This window comes from Ailuropoda melanoleuca, chromosome 9, assembly GCF_002007445.2.
Source record: "Ailuropoda melanoleuca isolate Jingjing chromosome 9, ASM200744v2, whole genome shotgun sequence".
Lineage (NCBI taxonomy): Eukaryota > Metazoa > Chordata > Mammalia > Carnivora > Ursidae > Ailuropoda > Ailuropoda melanoleuca.
In genome coordinates this window covers 60,458,754-60,479,958 of record NC_048226.1, presented here as the reverse complement: position 1 = coordinate 60,479,958, position 21,205 = coordinate 60,458,754, and the positions used below count along the sequence as shown (strand labels likewise).

Sequence of the window (21,205 nt, the reverse complement as noted above, 5' to 3'; positions counted from 1 at the left end):
TTTAATTTATTTCCATATAAATTGCTTGTTACATGCTGAGTTAGTACAAAGAATTATAAAAGAGATAATTGAATGCATTGAAAAATATAAAAAAATAAATGTGGCATACTAGACTACATGATTTTTAACTAAAAATCTTTGGATTGTGAAGCCATCACTTAACTCCCTATTTGAAATCTGGCAACAAACTCACTGCCAAAGAGCATATGCTATATCGAATTAGATCATCATCCCACAGAATACAGAACGTGCATTTTTAAGGCATATGTATGTTCAACAACATACTAATATATTTTGGTAACCACTAAATGTCAAACATTATCCATACAGGGTATTAACACATTAATGTTTTCATTAAAAAAGAAAGATCTCTTTCCTCATTACATTATGCATTTATAGAATAGAGACCTGTCAAATAAATTACCGCAAAGTAGTTCAAGCTAGACCTTATAACACTTGAATCATATAATCGGGGGGCAAATAACCTTTAAAATGAAAGACAAATGGTAAAATTTAAGGGCATTTAATTTGCATAAATGTAATGTTAATGGTCTTTTCCTGGTTTCATATTTTGTGCTTAATTTATATATGTCACTCTATTAGGTCCTTAACAGTCTTATAGGTCAGTTCTAATTTTTTCTAATTTTATTTTACCATAATAAGTAATATGGAAGTAGTTTATCATATATAAAAATAAGGTGATCTCATAAAAATAATTTAGCATGACTAGAAACATTCTAGCATCAAGACTATATTATAGTTCCTTTGTTAATGCTTGCTTTGAAATAAATATGTGTATTTTAGAATCTTGTGTGTACAAAACTCATATTCAACTTTGGACTCTCAGAACTTAATTCCAAGGAATTTTTCCAGGGTAACAGTCATTGTGACTTTGGTATGCCGTAGAAGACAGAACAAAGAGCTCTACCTAGCACGTGGTTTGGTCTTCCTTTACTTTGAAAATAATATTAACATTTGACACTCAAGTTCCTGTCTTTAAAATTTTATCTATTAAACTTCTACTTTAAACACTGAAACACATTCAAATACACCTGCTCAGACAATACTGTGTCACCCTTAACAATAAAATAGAACAAAGCATACACTGATTAACTATAATGATTTTAAGGTCATCCATGGCCCATAATCTCTAACAAATTGCAAAATGCCCACAGTGCATGAATTTAGCTATTGGACTAAGTTGGACAACAAAATATCAATTTATACACAGCAAAATATATTTTCTTTTCTTAACTTTCTTTGACTTATCTTTATGTGCCAACATCAATGGATTCCAGATGGTAAGTGTTGCCACCATCCACCATTGGAATAATTTAAATGGACAAAACAGAGTGAAATTCCTTTCTTTAAGGAAATTTTACCTCCAACTATTACCTCCACTTTTTCTTGGAACAATATTTGATGAGAATGAAAGTTGTCCTCACTTATTTCAATCCAAATCAGTGATGAAAGGATTGAACCTTCCTTTAAAACAAAGACTTTTCTTTTTCACTGTGTCAACCAAAATTAAAAAAGGGGGGGGGGTAAGTTATGAGATTGAAAACCCTTATTATTCCCCTTCATTTTATTACATTGTCCTACCTATGACTTAATGTGAAAATTAAGGGCCACATGAATGTTCACCACACATTTGCCAGGGACCATTATTTCATTGGGCAGGCAAATTCTCATACAGATGCCCACAAAAATACCCAAATGATCATCAGTCTTTAAGTTTTATTTTCAACCTACTTTTCATATTGGCTTTAAAGTCCGTGGCTTTTTGTTACATTGGTAATTTCAAGAACAGTTCTAATACCTTCAAACTGAAGCAGACCTATCTTTGAAAATGAGATTTCATCATAAGTATATCAAATTGCCTGATAAAAATATGAAACTCTGTGTAATTGTACATAATTGAAAATATATGTACAAGCATGAAAATAATAATTTATACAGGTCACCCTGGTCTATGGTACCTGTGAATTATCCAACTGATAGTTTTACAGATAATCACATATCTAAGTTCTACTCCAGCAAAAGAAAAAGAAAAATATACTGTGTAGACCTATCTATCTACCTAAATGGATAGAGAGATAAATACATTATATTATATTGACTGTCTCTCTGAAATAGGGAAGTCCCAAACTACTAGAGTTCATTGTATATTAGAATAGCACAAAGCTATTCTACTGGTGGTACTTATTTTCTCCTCTAAAAATCATATTTGTTACAAAATTTAAAATGTGCAACTTCCGTATGCTCTGGCTCCAACAAAAACTAAGGTAAAAACAGAGACTTTATGGAGTTGGAATGTAGAATTTAGGGCTAAGCATTTCCAATATTCAGAGTAAAACAGACGAATATCAAGAACTTGGTTTCACTGGAACACAGGTTATCTTGAAAATAATCTTGAAGATTTCCTTTCACGGAAGGACATGAAGAACAATGGTTTCTAGTTTGTCATTTGTTTTTGTTTGACTGAATTCTGTGAGTTTCATATCATACTGTATAAAGAAACATTTAATCTTATTGATGTTTGATGGCTCTTTTGTTTTTTGGAGGAGAACATGGCACATTTGCTAAGTTGCCTTTATGTATTAGTTACAGATGATCCTGGGTTTTTACAAATGGCTTGTAAATGTTCTAAATGTCTTACAACCAAGTGTTTCTCAGTTTTGCAAGTTTACTTACAACAAAACAGAAATAAAACAACACAAAATACAGTGGCAAAGGAAATAAATTCATGTTTACCTTTCAGTACACTAAAACTAAATGCATACCAATTTTTATAAAATAACTCTACAATAACCTACTAAGTAAATCTGCTTACTAACAAAGACTAGGAAAAATTGCTGGTGAATCTTGACCAGTGGCTACATGGTTATTAAGTCACATCATCCTTAAAGTTGAGGTCTTCTGTACGATCTCAACAACAAAACAGGTTGTGCAAAACGCCAGAGTATGGCCTCTTCAGGGCAGTTGCTAACGGCAAGAGCTGAACTACAGCAAAACGGTCTCAGACTTCACTGTGATCACTGAGTTTGCTCAAATTCTAGAATAGAAGAGGAAGAAATAAGCACATGTTCGACTCTTACACTGGTACTATAATCAAAGGACAGTAGAAACTGATGCAAGCTGTCCAGTCAAATGAAGCAGACAGACATTCTGTGAGGCATGGGAGTATGGTGGTTTAAAGCTCCAAGTCCAGGGTCAGACTGCTGACTCTGAAACCGGCTCTCCCACTTACAAGTGGTATAACTTCCGTGGGCCTTAGTTTCCTCATTTCTAAAAATAGGTTAAATAGTAATACTACCTCATAAGGTTGTGGCAAGTCTAATGAATTACTATAGGTAAAGTCTTAGGATATTTCTGCAATATGAGGAACACGTAGGTATATTATAATAATGGTAATAATAATTATTGTGTGATTATTCTTATTATTATTTTGTAAATAGTGTTCTGGTTGAATATGATAGGGATGACTCTGGGAAGCACCAAATGCTGTTCTAAGGATGAGGAAAAGCAAAACGATCCAAAGTCAAAGAAAAATTGCAGGAAATCAAAGCTCTAGGAACAGCTCTAAGACGAACTCTAAAGCCAGTATTTGGAGGATAATGGTGACACTTTATATCATGTGAGTGCTGGGCTCTGCAAATAATATTTCCAAAGACGGCAATATAAACTTAGAGGCAAGGGCATCGGAGCAGAAAAAGCTATGTAAGGCTAATACAAAGGTTAGCATTTGACAGAGGTGGATTCAAATTCCCAGGATAGTAGATCCTGGAAGAAGCATTTATTTCACAAGCAAGCGTTTGCATTTAATAGGTGATCCCCAAATCCTCTAAGCCGTGGTATTGTGAGAAGACCCAAATTATTAAACAATGTTCATAACTGATCCAAGTAAGGAATGGAAACATTCCTTTACTGTAGCAGAGGACTCTGGGAGGGGGAAAATTGTAGTCAATTTTAAATACCAGTGAGGTAATAGGCTAATACAAAAAAAAATGCAAAGCCCTTGATTCTACATTCTAATTTTTCTTATAACTCCTGCATGCTGACTTGCATGGCTCACCTTATTTGAATAGATGTTACTTAGTGCAGCAGAAACTGAGTCAAAAGAAACTGGTTTCTCTGAGTCTGGGTTTCCACAGTACTTCATTGCTTTTATCAAGGAAGCTACAAGAAAACACAAGTAATGTTAAGGCTTGCTGGAGTGGCAGAAGGATCCCGTTCAATGTTGGCTAAGAGTCCTCCCTTACCTGCGCAATGCGCCAACGATACATCCACACTCCTGCTCTTACAGTCATTGTAAACCTGGAGGAATGAAAATAGTGTACCCGTAATTAATTCAGGAGAGCAGGCATGAAAGAAAAAGTTGGGCTTAAGAAAAGAGCATTACTAAGTTAAAACAACAAAAAGCCAATGTTTACGATATCACACCAGCAGAGGGAGGTATTGGTACACAGTCGAGAGCACCCTGGCAAACTTCTAAAAGACTGCCTCAGCCAACCAAGATTAATGCAGGGTATTTACCTTTCCTGCAACTAAGTCTGGCTGCTTATATGCTCGTTTAATAAGTGAAACTTCATTTAATGAAAATTAAAACACCACAATTCCTTCCCTGTAAGAATGATAGAAAGCTGTTCTCAAACTTCTTTTACTGGAAGTCAAGGATCCATTTATAAAAGTGATGAAAACTGTTGACCTACTGCTTAAATATTTTACAAGTTGTGCCTATTCATGGATTCTCAAAGCCCATCCATGGATGGTAAGCTGAGAATTAAAATAATCGAAGCCCAGTTTGATTGTCCAACTTCCATTCTTTTTTTTTTTTTAAGATTTTATTTATTTAATTGACAGAGATAGAGACAGCCAGCGAGAGAGGGAACACAAGCAGGGGGAGTGGGAGAGGAAGAAGCAGGCTCATAGCGGAGGAGCCTGATATGGGGCTCGATCCCACAACGCCAGGATCACGCCCTGAGCCGAAGGCAGACGCTTAACCGCTGTGCCACCCAGGCGCCCCCCAACTTCCATTCTTAAAGGTCCATCAAGATGAGAGATCCTAACTAACGTGCTTGGTGTATTTTAGAGTCTTGCCTCATTCACGTCCTAGAAAACACCACGGAGGAACAACTTATTGAAGGCTCGGATTTTAAATTCACCCAGAAAAAAGTCAACCCATGAAACTCAGTGAAAATAAATTGAGAAGTTTTAGCAACCGTAGGACTGATTTGGTTAAGTAATAGAGAAAGATCTTACATATAAAATATAGAAAGCATTTACAACACATTCTCAGAGTACGCACGATAAATTCAAAATTTTTCCCTTATGTTGTTCCTGAGTAAGCAGTTATATGTTAGAAGAACTGCAGAATAATAGATGTGTCACTCTGAGCACGAATAAACAAGCAAACAAACGAACAATACACGGACTGATACTCTGCCAAGGTACACGGCTCCTGTTTTTATAAAGTTAAAAGGATTAATTCAAGGTGACTGGTCAGTGTTCGACTTTTTCTCAAGCTCAAAACATCGCTACAGGTGGTTTATTGATGTTGATAAACCTAATCTCCAGTTCACTGACCTTCCCAGTGTCCTAAGCAGAAGAATAAATAGAAATCATTCCATTTCCTTCAACCTATAACTCATGGGGGAATATTCCCAGCACTACAGTGACTAAGGAAATAATCCAGGAATGTTAGGAAGCAAGAAGACAAGCATGACTCAAGAGACTCTGTGGTTCTTTACTCTGGACCCTCTTTCAGGGGCTGAAACTAAACAATAATATTAATCACAATGACATTTGCATTTTAAGAAATGACATTTTCAAAATGAAAACAAATAATAAAAGCTAGAATTACTGAGTTTTTACTAACTTCTAGAAACTTTGTTGTGTCCAAGCTTCACCACTTGATGAAGTGGGTATGTCTACTTTAAGCTTACAGAAAAGCAAATATGTAAGCCTACATCATGGAACTAGTTATGTGGCTAATATTAGGATTTATCTATCTTTAAAGCCAATGATCTTAACATACATCGTAATTTACTGTAACCATGATGAAATAAACCAAATAGTAACAAGGAAACTGAAAAGGGCAAATTGACACAAAACTGCTGGTGTCCTATATACAGATAGGAAACATCAGGCCAAGAGCAAATGTTCTTTTTTGCTAATCTAAAAACAAAATGCATCGGTTGATTTATCCCATAATTCCATTGTGTAGTATTTTATTTTTTTTTTAAAGATTTATTTATTTATTTGACAGAGAGAGAGAGACAGCCAGCAAGAGAAGGAACACAAGCAGGGGGAGTGGGAGAGGAAGAAGCAGGCTCCCAGTGGAGCAGGGAGCCGGATGGGGGGCTAGATCCCAGGACTCTGGGATCACACCCTGAGCCAAAGGCAGATGCTTAATGACTGAGCCACCCAGGCACCCCATTGTGTAGTATTTTAAAACTGTGAAGATGAATGAAAAAAACAAAAACCAAAAAAAGCCTCTTTCTCGACATGCCGAGTACCTGAATTATTTGGATTCCTCTGAATTTTCAACTTTAGATCCTAAGCTTGGTGGGAATAGGTAACCATGTCCTCCTATTTACTAACTCTAATCCTGATCTGCAGTATCTAGAGAGAGGGACATTTGAGCAAATTCAAAATAAATTTAAAATACAATTACACAAAAGCTGTACATCCTGGTCTTTCCCAGTAAAGAAACAATCCTAGTGTTTCTCAGAATATGATCCTGGACCACTTGCCTCAGAATCACCTGTGGTAAAGATTCCTGGACCAAAACTAGGACCCTGAAGAGTGCATTGTCGATGAGCACCCCAGGTGAGCCTTCCTTCTGCACATCCCCTGAAGACCCTGGCAACGCAGAGGAAATAGAAAGGCCGAACACAGGGAGCCCTCCAGTCAAGAACTATCTGTCTACAGTCCAGATTTGGATGCAAGAAAACATGACATACTCAGGTTGAACTATGCCAAATCGTGCAAAGTTTTTATAGTGAACAACAAGAAGACAAAAGCATATTATATGGAAAAAAGGGATGACATACCAAAAATAGCCACTAGATTTAAGTCTAGGATATCTAAAACTCAACCGTTTTTGCATAATTTGCTTTCTAAATATCAGCTCCTACTAAAACAAAATCATCCCCTCGCTTTTACGAGGTAAACAGACGGCGATCCAGGAGGGTGAATGATTTCCCCCACGCCTCACAGCTAGTGGGACAGCACTGGAATGACACCCACTAGTGTCACACACTAAGCAGTTTCTCTTCCCCATCTTCTTACCCTTATCTTCATAGGAAAGCGATACTGAAGTTGACCTTTGCACTATGTTTCTTTTTCTTGTTTTTGTTTTTGTTTTTACTTTTGCACTTCCTTGAATTTGGAAGTTCGGACATTTCAAATTTATATTTATAAATGAGTAGAGGCACAGTTATGCAACAGCACAGAAAACAACCAACGCGCATAATGTGAAAGTTTCTAGAAACTACTGATCTTAACTCTTTAAAATTCTATTTCCAATTTCTGCATCTTGCCCTAATGAGTAACTAACACAACACTCTCCCATCCTCCATAAATAAGTAGACAACCGAACAAAAATATATCAACAACTGTTTTCAGACAGTGGGAAGAAGGAGCACAGGACTGAATTCCTTGAGAGAAAGAAGACAGATGAGACGAGCTCTCTAAGAGTTCAGCTTCCTGCACAAAGCAGCTTCTGGGCCAGAGCGTGATGGATGCCTGAGTAAAATGCAAGAGCTTCACTGAGCTGAGCAGACGGAAGCAGAGTTCAGGAAGCATTAGGTGGGTGAAATCTGTGGGGGAGAGAAATGGAAAAGAGAGAGATAAGCAGAGAAAGAGCTCCAGAAATTTTCATAGGATTTTTCAGTTTGGGCAGAATACGAAGCTACCCATGGGGGAGACTATGAGGCGAGAGTAGAGAACCCCTGGGGGGCAGACATCCAGAGACAGGCAAGCTGAGCTCCATGCAGCAGAAGCTGGTGCAGGACAAAGGACAGTTGAAAAACAGATGTTGCTCCATCCTCAAGACCCTTGCCCAACAAATTTGAGACACTAAGGGAGAGAACAAATGAAGAAAGGAGGTNGGAAACTTCCCCCTTTTAAAAGTTTTTTAAAAAAAAAAAAAAAAAAAAAAAAAAAAAAAAGGGACACCTGGGTGGGTCAGTCAGTTAAGCGTCTGCCCTTGGCTCAGGTCATGATCCCAGCGTCCTGGGATCGAGTCCTGCATCGGGCTCCTTGCCCAGCTCCTTGCTTCTCCCTCTGCCTGCCACTCCCCCTGCTCGTGCTCTCTCTCTCTCTCTGACAAATAAATACATAAAATCTTTAAAAAGTAAGTGGAGGAAAAAAATTCCAGAAGTGTCTGAGTTTTCCTTGAATTGGAAAAATTAGGTGTTTTTCTTTCTGTGGAAACGTCCCGTGAGCCATGTTCATTTTAAGGAAATAAGCAGTTTTATTTTTTGCACACCAGGACCATGGAGACACCACGAAGATCATGGGGTAGAGAAGTAAGCACCACCATCAGACAGAATGGAGAAAAGCCCCTGCACTGGGGACTGCCTGAGAGGTCAGATATGGTATCTGGTGAGACTACACCCATCCATGAGGGCAAGAGAAAACATCCTGCCATCATCAGGGCCACTTTCTCATGGAGGGGACTTTTCTTGCTAGAAGCCTGTGAGCTGACTGCCAGCAGGCACTATGCTCACTACATCTCAAGCCTGTGTTCTGTTCTCTCTGACTACCCGACATGACTACCCCCACCCCACCCCCACACATACACACACCAGAAGCTTGACAGGATCTCCTGAAGACAGCTCCATGGCAGTGGGAAGCGTCACGTTCTATGTCCTTTGGGGAGAATGGGTGAGATGAGTACTGAAACAAGGGGCGTCAAGACCCCAGGGCTGAGAGAGTAGCTGGTGAAAACCCCTGCTACTACAGAAAAGGGGAGAATCAGTCCAAACACAAGCTATGCAAATACCTCAACAAGCATGGAGACTCCAGTATAGTCAAAAAAAGTCACTCCACTGCAATCCAGGATTAAAAAGCACTTCTCATTTGGGCATGGCTGGGAAGCTTCCTCTGCAGGAGAAACAGACTCGAGTTAGGGAGATTCTTAGAAATTTCTGCAGCTGACTGTGTTGAATGTGAAACGGTAACAGGGGCCTCCCGTGTAAGAAGACTGATTCCAAACACTTCAGTTTTTATATTTTTCACTTAATTACAGATTACTTCTGAACTCTTTAACTTTTAATTATTCAGACATGATTTCAGGTAGTTATGACATAACTCAGAGAGGAAGATGGGATGCGTTAATTACCTCTCATTTCACAGGGAGACGAACTGAAACTCAGCAATCATTTTAAATGGTTTTGAAAGAATACTGGCAAGTCTGTGCCAAAGACAGGCTAGAATCGAGGCCTCCAGGCATTCTGAATAGCACTCTTTCCACACAATCACATCATTTGCTTCATGGGAATGCCCAGAGGTAGAGCCCTGCTTTGTGGTGTCTGAGCTTATATAGTTTGGGGGTCACATTTTAAGGAAAAGATTCATTGCAGGGGCTTGTCTATTGGCCTTGGAAGGGATCTGTGTGAGAGACCCTAAAAACTAAGCTTTATTTGGTTCACAGTAAATCTGCCTCTGAATGTACCCAAGGGGGAAAAATTTACTCAGGACATCATGGATCATGACCTCTTATTTACTGATGTCTTCACGGCCACAGTTCCCTCATGTGAAATGACTTATTTCTAAACAATGACAGGCCATGTCCGAAGTCCCTCTAAGGAGTGATATGGCTCTCAGAACAGACCATGTAAGGTAAGATTCCTCCACTGTTAATAGGCAAAATCTGTCACATAAACTCCAATCATTAATGATTATGAAATTCTCTGAAGAAATAAATTCTTAACAGGAATAGTGTAGATATTTAAAATACCCATGATTTTCCTCTATAATGGCTACAAAAATGTGGGAATATAGTTGTTTCTCAGCATCAGAGGGAAGTGTAAGGGAAATTATGTATTTTTTAAAACTGCTGCTTAAAGGTAAAAAGAAGTGGAAAATATAGACTAAATATTGAACATTTAGTGATAGCAGTAACTGTTAGCAAAAAGAGCACTACTACAAAGTAATTTTAATGTATTTGAAAAATGGTATTCAAGTATAGGATTTGCTTCCAAATTTCACCTTTTGACCTATATTTACATTTATTATTTGAAATAATAACCATAGAGCAGGTACTCCTTCAGGGAATATTTGTGAACATAGTTGTTCAACCCTAGTTCCAACTACAAGGTTTCCACATTGTAGCAGGTGATACAAATGTAAGCAAATACTATCCCTTTCTTCGAGGACCTCATCCTTGAATGCCAAGAATAGCATTGGTATATAAATGACATGATAAATGAAGACGAATGGGAATTCACAAGGAGAAGTCTCTGGAGTGATCACTCAAGGCTTCGTGCAAAAGTAGACTTGTAGGGTGTGTATGATTCCAAAAAAGTAGAAATGATGCACTGTGAGTATTCCATACGGACAGCTGTAATTGAACACTAATGATAGTTTGAGATTCCAAACTCCTCCTTCTCCCAGTCAACCAGCGTATACTGAGGACCTACTGTGTGCCAGGCACTCCAGTGGTGCCTTCTATTTTCCTGTTTCTCTCATAGAAAGGAGGGCTAAGAAGCAAGTGTAGGTTCAGGCTATGCTTCCATTAGCCTAAAACAGCAAATTAGAACTTTAAACGAAATTGAAAGTAATAACTTAGCTCATCCATGGACTGCTCAGTAGTAATCATTATCATTCGCTATTTGCTTAATTAAACATAGGGCCTACTTCTACTAATGCTCTTATTTATATCCTCAGATATAACGTGCCCTGCTTGTTATCAGAGATAGCAGGGGATTTCCTGTAAGAGCACAGGAAAAAGAAAAATACATATCAGAAGCAAAGGTAAATAGTGGCATGTTGATTGACATTTATTCCTTCTATCTCTTAGTCCCATAAATGGACACACACACACGCATATGTTGGCACTATAATAACTGGTGTACATAGAGTGTTATTTCATTTTGCTTAGAGTTAGAGACAGAATTACTAGATCAATATTAAAAGAGTTGCTAAGACATTTGGCTCATTATTTGATCCATGACATGTATTTCCTTGAATATTTTTTAAGATTCATAAGCACACTTTTATTCAATTCGAACATTTTACTGAATTTCCAGAGGATAAAAATTTCCTTCTAACAATTAAATTATCAGATAAGCTTTTTTTTTAAAGCTTCTTCTTTTTTTTTTTTTTATTTATTTGACAGAGATAAAGACAGCCAGTGAGAGAGGGAACACAAGCAGGGAGAGTGGGAGAGGAAGAAGCAGGCTCATAGCGGAGGAGCCTGATGTGGGGCTTGATCCCACAACGCTGGGATCACGCCCTGAGCCGAAGGCAGACGCTTAACAACTGTGCCACCCAGGTGCCCCTATCAGATAAGCTTTCTTACAAATGTTCGATAATTCAGATACACAAATATAAAACATATACACTAGATGAGATATTTCTTACGAAGTTAGATATGAAAAGTTTTAGTAAGACTAATGTTTGCAATGTACCGTGGAATTCAATATTTAAATGGTTCCTATGCAGATACTTTTGAATACATCTGTCTTAGAAAATAAAATTTATGTGGGGCGCCTGAGTAGCTCAGTCGTTAAGCGTCTGCCTTCTGCTCAGGGCGTGATCCTGGAGTTCTAGCATCGAGCCCCACGTTGGGCTCTTCCGCTGGGAGCCTGCTTCTTTCTCTCCCACTCCCCCTGCTTGTGTTCCCTCTCTCGCTGGCTGTCTCTCTCTCTGTTAAATAAATAAATAAAATCTTAANAAAAAAAAAAAAAAAAAAGCCTCTGGCCAGACCAAAAAAAAAAAAAAATTATGTGATTTCTTTAAAGGCTGTAGTGGGGCGGAGCCAGCTCATACCAGCTCCTTTGACATCTCTTCAATATGTCAATGTGTACCTATCTCCTCAACTCCATGATTAGGGACAGCGTGTTGGTAGTTTGAAATCAGTCATGGTAGAAATATTTACACCATGGAAATGGGCGAATACTACACATCAGTACTTCTCCACCAACTTACCTCATGCCCCCTGTTCCAAGAGTTGCTTGTTAAAGATTTACTAGCATATCACTGTTTAAAGGTAGAGATTCTTGTTAAATATAAGGAATACAATCAATAATTTTTAAAAAACCCAATGGCTTTGACTAAATACATTTCTTCACTTGATCTTAGCCAAAAGGCCGAGAAGCGATGACTAAATACATTTCTTAAACCACTGCCATCTTAAGCAAGAAATCTTAAAACGACAATGACACAATTTGATATCAGAATTTCGACAGCCCATTTTCCATCCATTTATACAGCACCATTCTTAACAAAAACCATATATCTTTTACAAAATAGTTTATATTTCAAAATAAGCTACAATTTAAATTCTTTGTTTAAAAAATTCTATAGAAAAAATATCATTAATATTTAATCCCAAAAATTAAAAATTAAAAAAATATGAATTTTTCTGAGATCTTTAAGACTCATTCTTTACTAGAAAACTTAATTGTCATTGGTACTCTCTACAAAGAGGCTTGAAAAAAGTAATTATAATCGGAAAAAATATTAGCAATCGTATTGAGAAATGTCCAAAAAATGTCAATGCATTGCTTTTCCTGAAAGAAGCCACATAAATTATTATCTATAACTATTACTACATGGCATGAGTTCTATCATCCATATTCCTTAGCCAGACAGACATGGCTAATCAATCATGGTACTTTTTCCACTGAGTTCAAAGATCTTAGAATTCTTATCAACTCACTGCTTCAGGAGGCCACTAGCTAGTTCACAAGAAACATACCTGTCAATCTGATCTCAATACTACTGTGAAAAAACAATCTATTTAGATATTTAGAGGGACTGAGTATTGGATCTAAATGACCAGAAAATGGTGGTAAAAGGTACAGAAAATTCTTTAAGAAACAATTATTTCTTCTTCCCTAACCTATCACACTTACTTCACTTATAAATTGCACTTGTCATTCTCTATATTTTCCTATAGTTATTTCATAATTTAACTGGTGATAGGCTGTTAACTATAAAAATGTGTGGGGTTTATCAATTGCAGTACAAAAATTTTCCTTCTATTGTCTCAATGTGCTTGCTTTGTCTTTCATTTTTATACCCAGTTTCCTCTTTTCTTTCATCAAAATAGGGCATATTTTCAGACCATTCAAAATGAAACAAAATAAAATAAGAGAATTGTGCCATGTAGCTGTAGATAACAATTTAAGTAAGCTATTTTAAGAGAAGCAATTCATGATGCCTCTTCCAAATAAAAAAGACATCTTAAGCAGTAAAGTTACCAATTCACTCAAATGAAAATTTAAATACAGTGGACACTTCTGAAATCTTTCCACAAATAAGTGAAGTTTTCTTTTACACAGCACCCTCTCAGTTCTGCCATTGTACTGATTTTATGGCTATAACCTTGTGTTCTAAGCTTCTAAGTAAATCAACCAGTGCAATAAAAATCACATCATCGTAGAAAAGAGTAAAGTGAATTCACAGCTAATATCCTGCCTTAAGCAAAATGAGGTAAGCTTGGAGCATGTGCAAAGGAGACAACTAATCTATACCCATGTGGGATGTGGTAAATGATGGGCTTTATCTACAAAAAACAACATTTCAGAAAGAAATTAACCATCAGGTGTGGGTGGGCAATTAACTCCAGACTGTGGAAACCAGCTCTTTCCTGTAGAATATTCATTAACTCCTTTAATTAAAAAGTATTCACAGTTGCATAATTTAGGAGTGCTTTTCATATACTTCAAAAGGTTCTTGACAGTCTGTGAGTCACCCATAATTTTTTAGGAGAAGGAATTTTCTGTTGATATCAATTAACTATTGAGAAGCAGATTTACATCTCTAATTTCTCAAGAAAACAAGGAACTATGAAATATGTAGAAAAACAACAACATTCTCTTTGGAAAACATGCGCACATATTATCAAGCATCTCATTTGTTCATTCATTCATTCAAGCAGTCAGTCAATATGGACATAGTTGGGACTCTAAGTGCTGTCCTAAGTAAGGCAAGTAGAATGGTAAACAAGAGAGATGATGTTCTCTGCCCTCATTGGACCCACAACCAAGCTAGCAAATCAACTGATTGAACTAGTAATTTGAATATTCTGAAGGCTGGAAAAATTAGGCACAAAGTGCTAAGGAGATATAGGAATGACCTGGTGTGGGGGACAGAATAATGGCCCCCAAAGATGTCCACATCTTAATCCCCAGACCGTAAATAGGTTGTTATATGGCAAAAAGAATTCTGTGGATTTAAGTTAAGGACCTTAACATAGGGATGTTATCCTAGATTATCCAGGGGGTCCAATGTAATCACAAGGGTCCTTATGACAGGAAGGTGGGAGGGTGGGAATCAGAGAAGATGAGGTGGTGGACGAAGGGGTCAAAGAGAAATTTGATGATGCCCCCATGAAGCTGGTTTAAAGAAGGAAGCATCCAGGAGTCAAAGAATGCAGATGGCTTCTAGAAGTTGGGAAGAGCAAGGAAATAAATGGACTTTCCTCTAGAGCCTCCAGAAGAATATAATGCTGCCAAAACTTTGATTTTCTCCTGTTGGATTCATTTCAGCCTTTGTCCTCTAAAGATAATATATGTGTGTTGTTTTAAGCCACTAAGCCTGTGGTAATTTGTTACAGCAGCAATAGGAAACCCATATATCTGGGTTGCTGGTTTGGGGAATGGGGAGTGGAGGTGACTGCAGGGAACTTGTTTTAGACAAGTTTTAGGATCTGTGATAGCAGAAATCACGCCTGCTTTCTTCAGCCTTGAACACGTAGCCCCTGTCATGGTGCCCAGGACTTAGTAGATGTTCAGTAAATACAAGAGACATTTGCTGAGGGAACAGGACATGAAACAATTAATGCAGGAATGAAGAGAAGAACAGAACACGTGAGTGGAGATCTGGAGGATAAGCAGACGTTAAGCAGGTGAGAAGGAAGTGGAGGTTCAGCTGGCAAACCAGAAACCTAAGAGAGACATGTGCAGGAGTGCCTCTTGGGAATGGCACAACGTGACTACAATGTCTTGGGGACACAAACCTCCACGTGATAATGGAAGATATCTTCACATTTGAGTAATTTTTGTTTTCATTCAGATAAATATGATGACTGTGATCTTATCATTTATATAGCTTGTTTCACATATTTTGATTATCAATCATGTGCTCAACTATAAATCTTCCCCTTCTGTGAAAATTATTATGGGGGGGTGGATTTTTTTATTCTCTTCTCTGTTTCCTACTCCCTTGCTCAGCTATGTCTCCCTTTGATTTAGTTACTTGCAGATCTCTTTGGTGTTCCCCCCAAACCCGCTGGACGTCTCTTGTATGACCTCCCAGCATCTTATATTCACCATCCTCCAAAGTAAACTTATCTTCCCTTTTCCTTCCCCCCATGTTCCACATCATCCCAGTGTGAGAAGTTCAAAGCTTCAGAATCATTGTTTGTTGTGCCCTCTCCCCTCCTCCAATACCCAAACAGAGCCAGCTGTGTTCATGACATGTTGAAATCTCTTTCAAGTTCATCCTCTCCCTCCATTTTCTTAGCCTTGTGACCAAAGTAGAGGGATTCACAGTGCTTGTCTCCCTGCAGACTGCTTTCAGACCAGGCTCTGCTGTCCCAGCTTTGAGCATCCCTTCCTGTATGCCTGCCCGCCTGCAACAGGGACCTGAGTCCTGCCTCTGTTCCTAACTAACTGCATGATTCAGAGCAAGTTAGTCATCCCCTATGGGCCCCATCTTCTTCATCAGTAAAATGAAGAGTATCCTATCACCTATTTGAAAATGGAAGTATAGTATTTACTTATTACCTATTTCAGAGTTATCAAGAAGAATGTCTTTTGAAAACTGTCAAGTGCTGTACAAATATCATCTATCATTATAATTTTCACTCACTGACCAAGTGTTCATTGGACAATGAAGGATAATGTGGTGAAAATTCAAAATGTATTTCTTGCCTTAAAAATCTAATTAGAAGGAAAATTTGCAGGAAAAAGAACCACCCTATAACCATTTAAGACATTATGTGACTGAGTGAAGCATGTGGTATCTCTGCTTTTCTATTACTATGATCTCCATTTCACAGCTGAAGATACTGAATTTCGGGCTGTGCTGACAGCATGTTCCCCTGCATGGGTCTGGTTGACTTCTTTTTCTGCCTAATGGGATTGCCAAGCAGTGTGTCCTTCAATTTACTTTACTTCTCTATGAAATCTTGAAGACAGTATAAGGTTTGGATTGGCAGATCGAGGAGATGGTTCTATATGGGAGAATTCAAATAAAGGCTCAGAGCCAGGGATGACTGACTTAGATACAGGGACCATGAACTGACTTATCTGACTTGGATAGAGGACTGGTATGATGTGAAATAAAAGGGAAAGCAGTTCAAGAAGAGAAGGAAGGGCTTTGCTGAAGAGGAGGGGGCACTTGATCTACAGAAAGGAAACTGTGATGAATCGTAAGACAGATTTTACAGCACAGGTGATTTAAGATTAATCTGTCATTACATCACAAAATAGAGTGCAACCAGGGTGGCAATTACACCTCACCTTGCATGTCAACACCCACCATCTGCAGTAGCTTCCTGCAGCTCCGGGCTGAGAAGATTCTCAGGCTACCCTGGCTTATAGGAGGAAGTGCCTTGATCTACTGGTTCTGTCTGAAGTGAGCATAGGACACTGGATATTTTTCTATCCATGGATTAAAACCAAGAATGTCTCATAGCAGAAAAAAAAAAGGACTAATTCATTTTGCACACGATTAAAGACAGACTCAGTTAAGGAAGTGAAAATATAAAGGCAATATAACCAAGAGTTATAGGTTTTAGTAATTAAATGGGAGGAAAAAAAATCAAGAACATGAACAGTAAACACATCCTTAGCATTTAAAGTTCAGGGAGGGGAGAGGAAGATGGTGTTTCTGAACAAGAAGGAGAGATGGGAGGACCCAGGGCTGTCAAAAGAGGGAGAGGAGGAGGATACTGGAAGAAACATTCTTTCTACTAGCTCTAGTAAAAGAGGGTTAACTACTGACCCAGACAGAAGGGACCCAGCAAAGGTGATGGTGCCCATCAGTCACCGCTCTGTGAAAAGGGGGCCTGGTCTAGTGAGGCAGAAGTGAGGACACCCTTAAAAAGTTTCCAGTGAGCAGAAGAATAAGACATTGAAGAAATGATCATTAAATCAGTACTATACCAGTGTTATGCAAGCGTTCTTTGACAGGATAAGGCAGGAGAAAGTCAATTTGCCACAAAAAGTCAGAGAAGACCAGAAAATGACATCTGAGCTACATCCATGTCAATATGGGTCAATGCCATTGATTCATGTATTTATATAACATTTACTTTATTCTATATGTGATATATTCATTAAGAATAAACTTGGGATGTACTGTATGGTGACTAACATAACATAATAAAAAATTATTATAAAAAATATATTTTATACAGTAATACAATAAGTATTATAATATGTTATCCTCTTATATAAACATTATATAATATGTATAATAAGTATTATAATATGTTATCCTCTTACATAAACATTCCACATGTTCTTTATCCATTGTACTGGTAATGGCTATTTCAGTTGTTTCCAGATTTGGGGGAATTATAAAGAAAGCTACTATGAACAATCTTGTAAATGTTTTCAGGCATAAATATTAACAGATTCCTATTTTATTGTCTTTAGAAGTACAAAAATTAGTATGTCAGAATTTTCTGTTTTTAAGTTTATGTAAGTGGACTTGGAATTTTATAATATGCTTTCTTTTGTCTTGCTTTTTTTTTTGCCCTATTATGTTTTATATAAGACTTTTTCAATTTTCTTTATTGTAGAAGTATATCAAATAATAAATATATCAAATAAAAACTCAAGGGCATAATATACCATCATTTATATGTATATCTGCTACCTTTTTTGGAAATATAAGTTGTTTTCAGCTTTGGACAGTTTTACAAATAATACTGTTGTGAATATTCTTGTTTGTATAATTCGCTAGACACAAACTCTCATTTCTGCAGGTTGCATAAGTAGGACTGGAATTGTTGATCATAGGGTATGTGTATCTTTAACTTTAAACAATTCTGCCAAACTGTTTTTCAAGGTAGTTGACAGTTTACACCCCCACCAGCATTGTAGGAGATTTCTTGTCCTACATTCTCACTAACCTTTGGCATTGTCAGACTTTGAAATCTTTACCAGTTATACACACACACACACACACACACACACACTACTGGAGCAATCCATATTTTATAATATATATATATGTATATATATATATAATTTGCATTGCTCCAGTAACTACTGTAATAATTAAGCATATTCTCATATGTTTACTGGTAAATTTGAAAATGCCTGCTCATGTCTTTTACCCATTCCTATTGGGTCATCTCCCTTTTTTTATTCTTTGATTTGTAGAGGAGTACAGCCTTTCTTCATGTTATATATTATATCTATCTTCTCCCACTCTGGCTTATATTCTCATGCTTTATATGGTGGCTTTCATTAAACAAAAACTCTTAATAATGATCAAGTAAAATTTAATGATCACTGTCTTTATGCTTAATGCTTTGCATTTCTTGTGCATTTTCTCCTACATCTTCTTCTAAATTTATATTTTGTTTACCACTCAGGATTTCGATTCACCTGGTACTGATTTGGTGGTATGGTGTGTGAATTACAATGAATTATTTCATTCATTGTAGACACACGATTTTCTCAACATTGTATATTAGCAAGACTGTCCTTTCCTCACTGCTCTGCAGTGTCAGTTTTGTCACAAATCGAACACCAATATGTGTGAGAGTTTTCTCCCCTTCTGGGCCCCCTACTTTGTCCTATTTATCTGTTCATTTATCTTGGAACCAATACTATACTGCATTGATTATGAGAGCATTATACTATATCTTGACAGTTAAGAAAACATTCGCTCCCCCTTGTTCACATATTTCAAGAGTGTCTTGGCCTATTCTCTGTCTTTTGAATTTCTATACAAAATTTAGAATAAGCTTGTCAATTGACATTAAAATGTCCTATTGGAATTTTAATAGGGATTAAATTTATATTTATAAATCAATTCAACATAAATAAAACTGATACCTTTTCAATATTGAGTATTCTAATCAAATGGAAATTGTAATCTCCTTCCATTTATTTATAAATACCATTTCCTTACGTGTTGCAAGTATTTTTTTGTTATAAGTATTTTTAATATCTTGTAATAAAGTTTTACACTTCATCCTGTGTAGGTCTATGCACCTTTACTTAAATTTATTTGTAAAAGAGAGCATGAGGTAAGATAAAAAGAGGAGGAAGACAAAGGGAAGGAGGAAAAGAGGAAGGGAGAGGAGAAGGAGTGAGAGAGGAGAGAGAAGACAGAGGAGGAAGAGAGAAGTAGAAATAAGAGGAGTGGGGAGAAGGGCAGAAGGGAAGGGAGAGGAGATGGAGCAGAGAGAACAAAGATGAGGAGGACAGTACAGGAAGGCAGAATGGCAGGAGAAGGGAAGAAGACTTATCCTCTGGTCTATATTCAAGTCAGGACACTTAGAGGTTTTTTTTACACTAACTCACCATTGCAGTTGCCATTGGATAGCGAATTGAGCAACGTGTTTTGTTCACACTGAAATGAAAATGAATATAAAGAAGAATAACATTATAACAATTCACTTCTGTCCCTGAAAACAGCACATCTTTCTTTTCTCCATAAATATAAAAAATTAGGCTCGAAATATTATTTTTCACTAGTATTTTTTAGAATGATAAATACAACACATTGAAATAATAAAATGACCATTGGTTCTAAGTATTTATTTATTTATTTATTTATTTAATTTTATTACACTATGTTAGTTTTTGAGGTAGTTTTCCATGATTCATTGTTTGCGTACAACACCCAGTGCGCCATACAATATGTTCGAAGTATTTATTAGCTCAGTAAATAACGTACATTACCAAGTCAGACTATCTTGTTTAGAACATTTTCTGCAAGACCTAGTTTGTTTTGACTTTTGATCAGGAATTAAACATTTGCATCTGTTTTCATGTAGTGTATCCAATCAGAAATTAACCTCATCCACAGCACATTCTCTGAGAGAGAGCCACTGACCATGTATTTCATATTACATGGAGGTGAACTGTTCATCTGCAGTTCCATGGAAATGCCTGAGAAACAGTCCCGATTTATGGAAATGCTGGAAAGTGAAAATAACCTGTATCCTACAATCAAAGTTCTTTGACATTGACAATAATTGATGCCTCTAATGAGATCACATGCTATCTACCTCTCAAATGTTGATGATGATGATGAGAGTAATTGATATTTCTGACTACTTGCTACATACTAAGGACTCTATATTAATTATTTGATCCTCAGAAAAATCCTATGAAGTTACTAATCTCATTTTTCATAAGAGGGAGCTAAAGATTGGAAAGGTTGAATAACTTGACAGAAGTCACAAAGCTAGTACGAACCTCGGCTCAAACCCAAGCTCATGTTTTTTCATTCAAACCTCATGCCCCCAAACACCACATTATACCACTTCTCTGAGACATCACATCAGTTTCATCTTCAAGTCTGACTAGAGAACGTCTATTTTCTCTTCTTGACACCCAGTTTGCAGCTTATATACTTTAATTCTGGGTCTGACAGTTATCAGCTGTATTTCCACCAGGTAATTTTACATTTCTAAGTGTTAATCTTCCTTTTTTGTAGCAGTCAGGTAATACCACTTATATCATGGGGCTGGTGATGATTAAGTTGGCCTAATTAAAGGGACTAGTCCTTGAGAGACATTCAATGCATGTGAGTTCCTTTTCCCTCCTCTTATTTTTAATCTTGTCTGAAATCTGGGCAAAAGAATTTTCAATAATTTATGTAGATACTCCACCCTCAAGGAGGTGAAGCATAACTCCACACTCTTTACGTGTGGGCTGCTACACCCTGATCTTACCACTCTAAATCCCAAGAGAAGGATATTCTACAAAACACCTGACCAATACTACTCAAAGCTGTCAAGGTCAACAAAAAAGAAGAGTCTGGGACATTGTCA

The 21,205-nt window shown here is 37.2% G+C and overlaps 1 protein-coding gene across 5 annotated transcripts in view; it reads right to left on the bottom strand.

The window, feature by feature from the left end:
- Positions 1-28: 28 nt before the first annotated feature.
- The window catches only part of SLC26A7 (solute carrier family 26 member 7), a 175,213-nt gene continuing 154,036 nt past the window's right edge, over positions 29-21,205 (bottom strand). For all 5 annotated transcript variants that reach the window (XM_034668291.1, XM_034668293.1, XM_019796849.2 and 2 more), the window contains exons 15-19: positions 19,728-19,776; positions 9,011-9,111; positions 4,263-4,317; positions 4,076-4,179; positions 29-3,055 (exon numbers count right to left, since the gene is read on the bottom strand). In XM_034668291.1, coding sequence (XP_034524182.1) covers positions 3,020-3,055; positions 4,076-4,179; positions 4,263-4,317; positions 9,011-9,111; positions 19,728-19,776 — 345 coding nt within the window. In that variant the 3' untranslated portion in view covers positions 29-3,019. The remainder of the gene's footprint in view (positions 3,056-4,075; positions 4,180-4,262; positions 4,318-9,010; positions 9,112-19,727; positions 19,777-21,205) is intronic.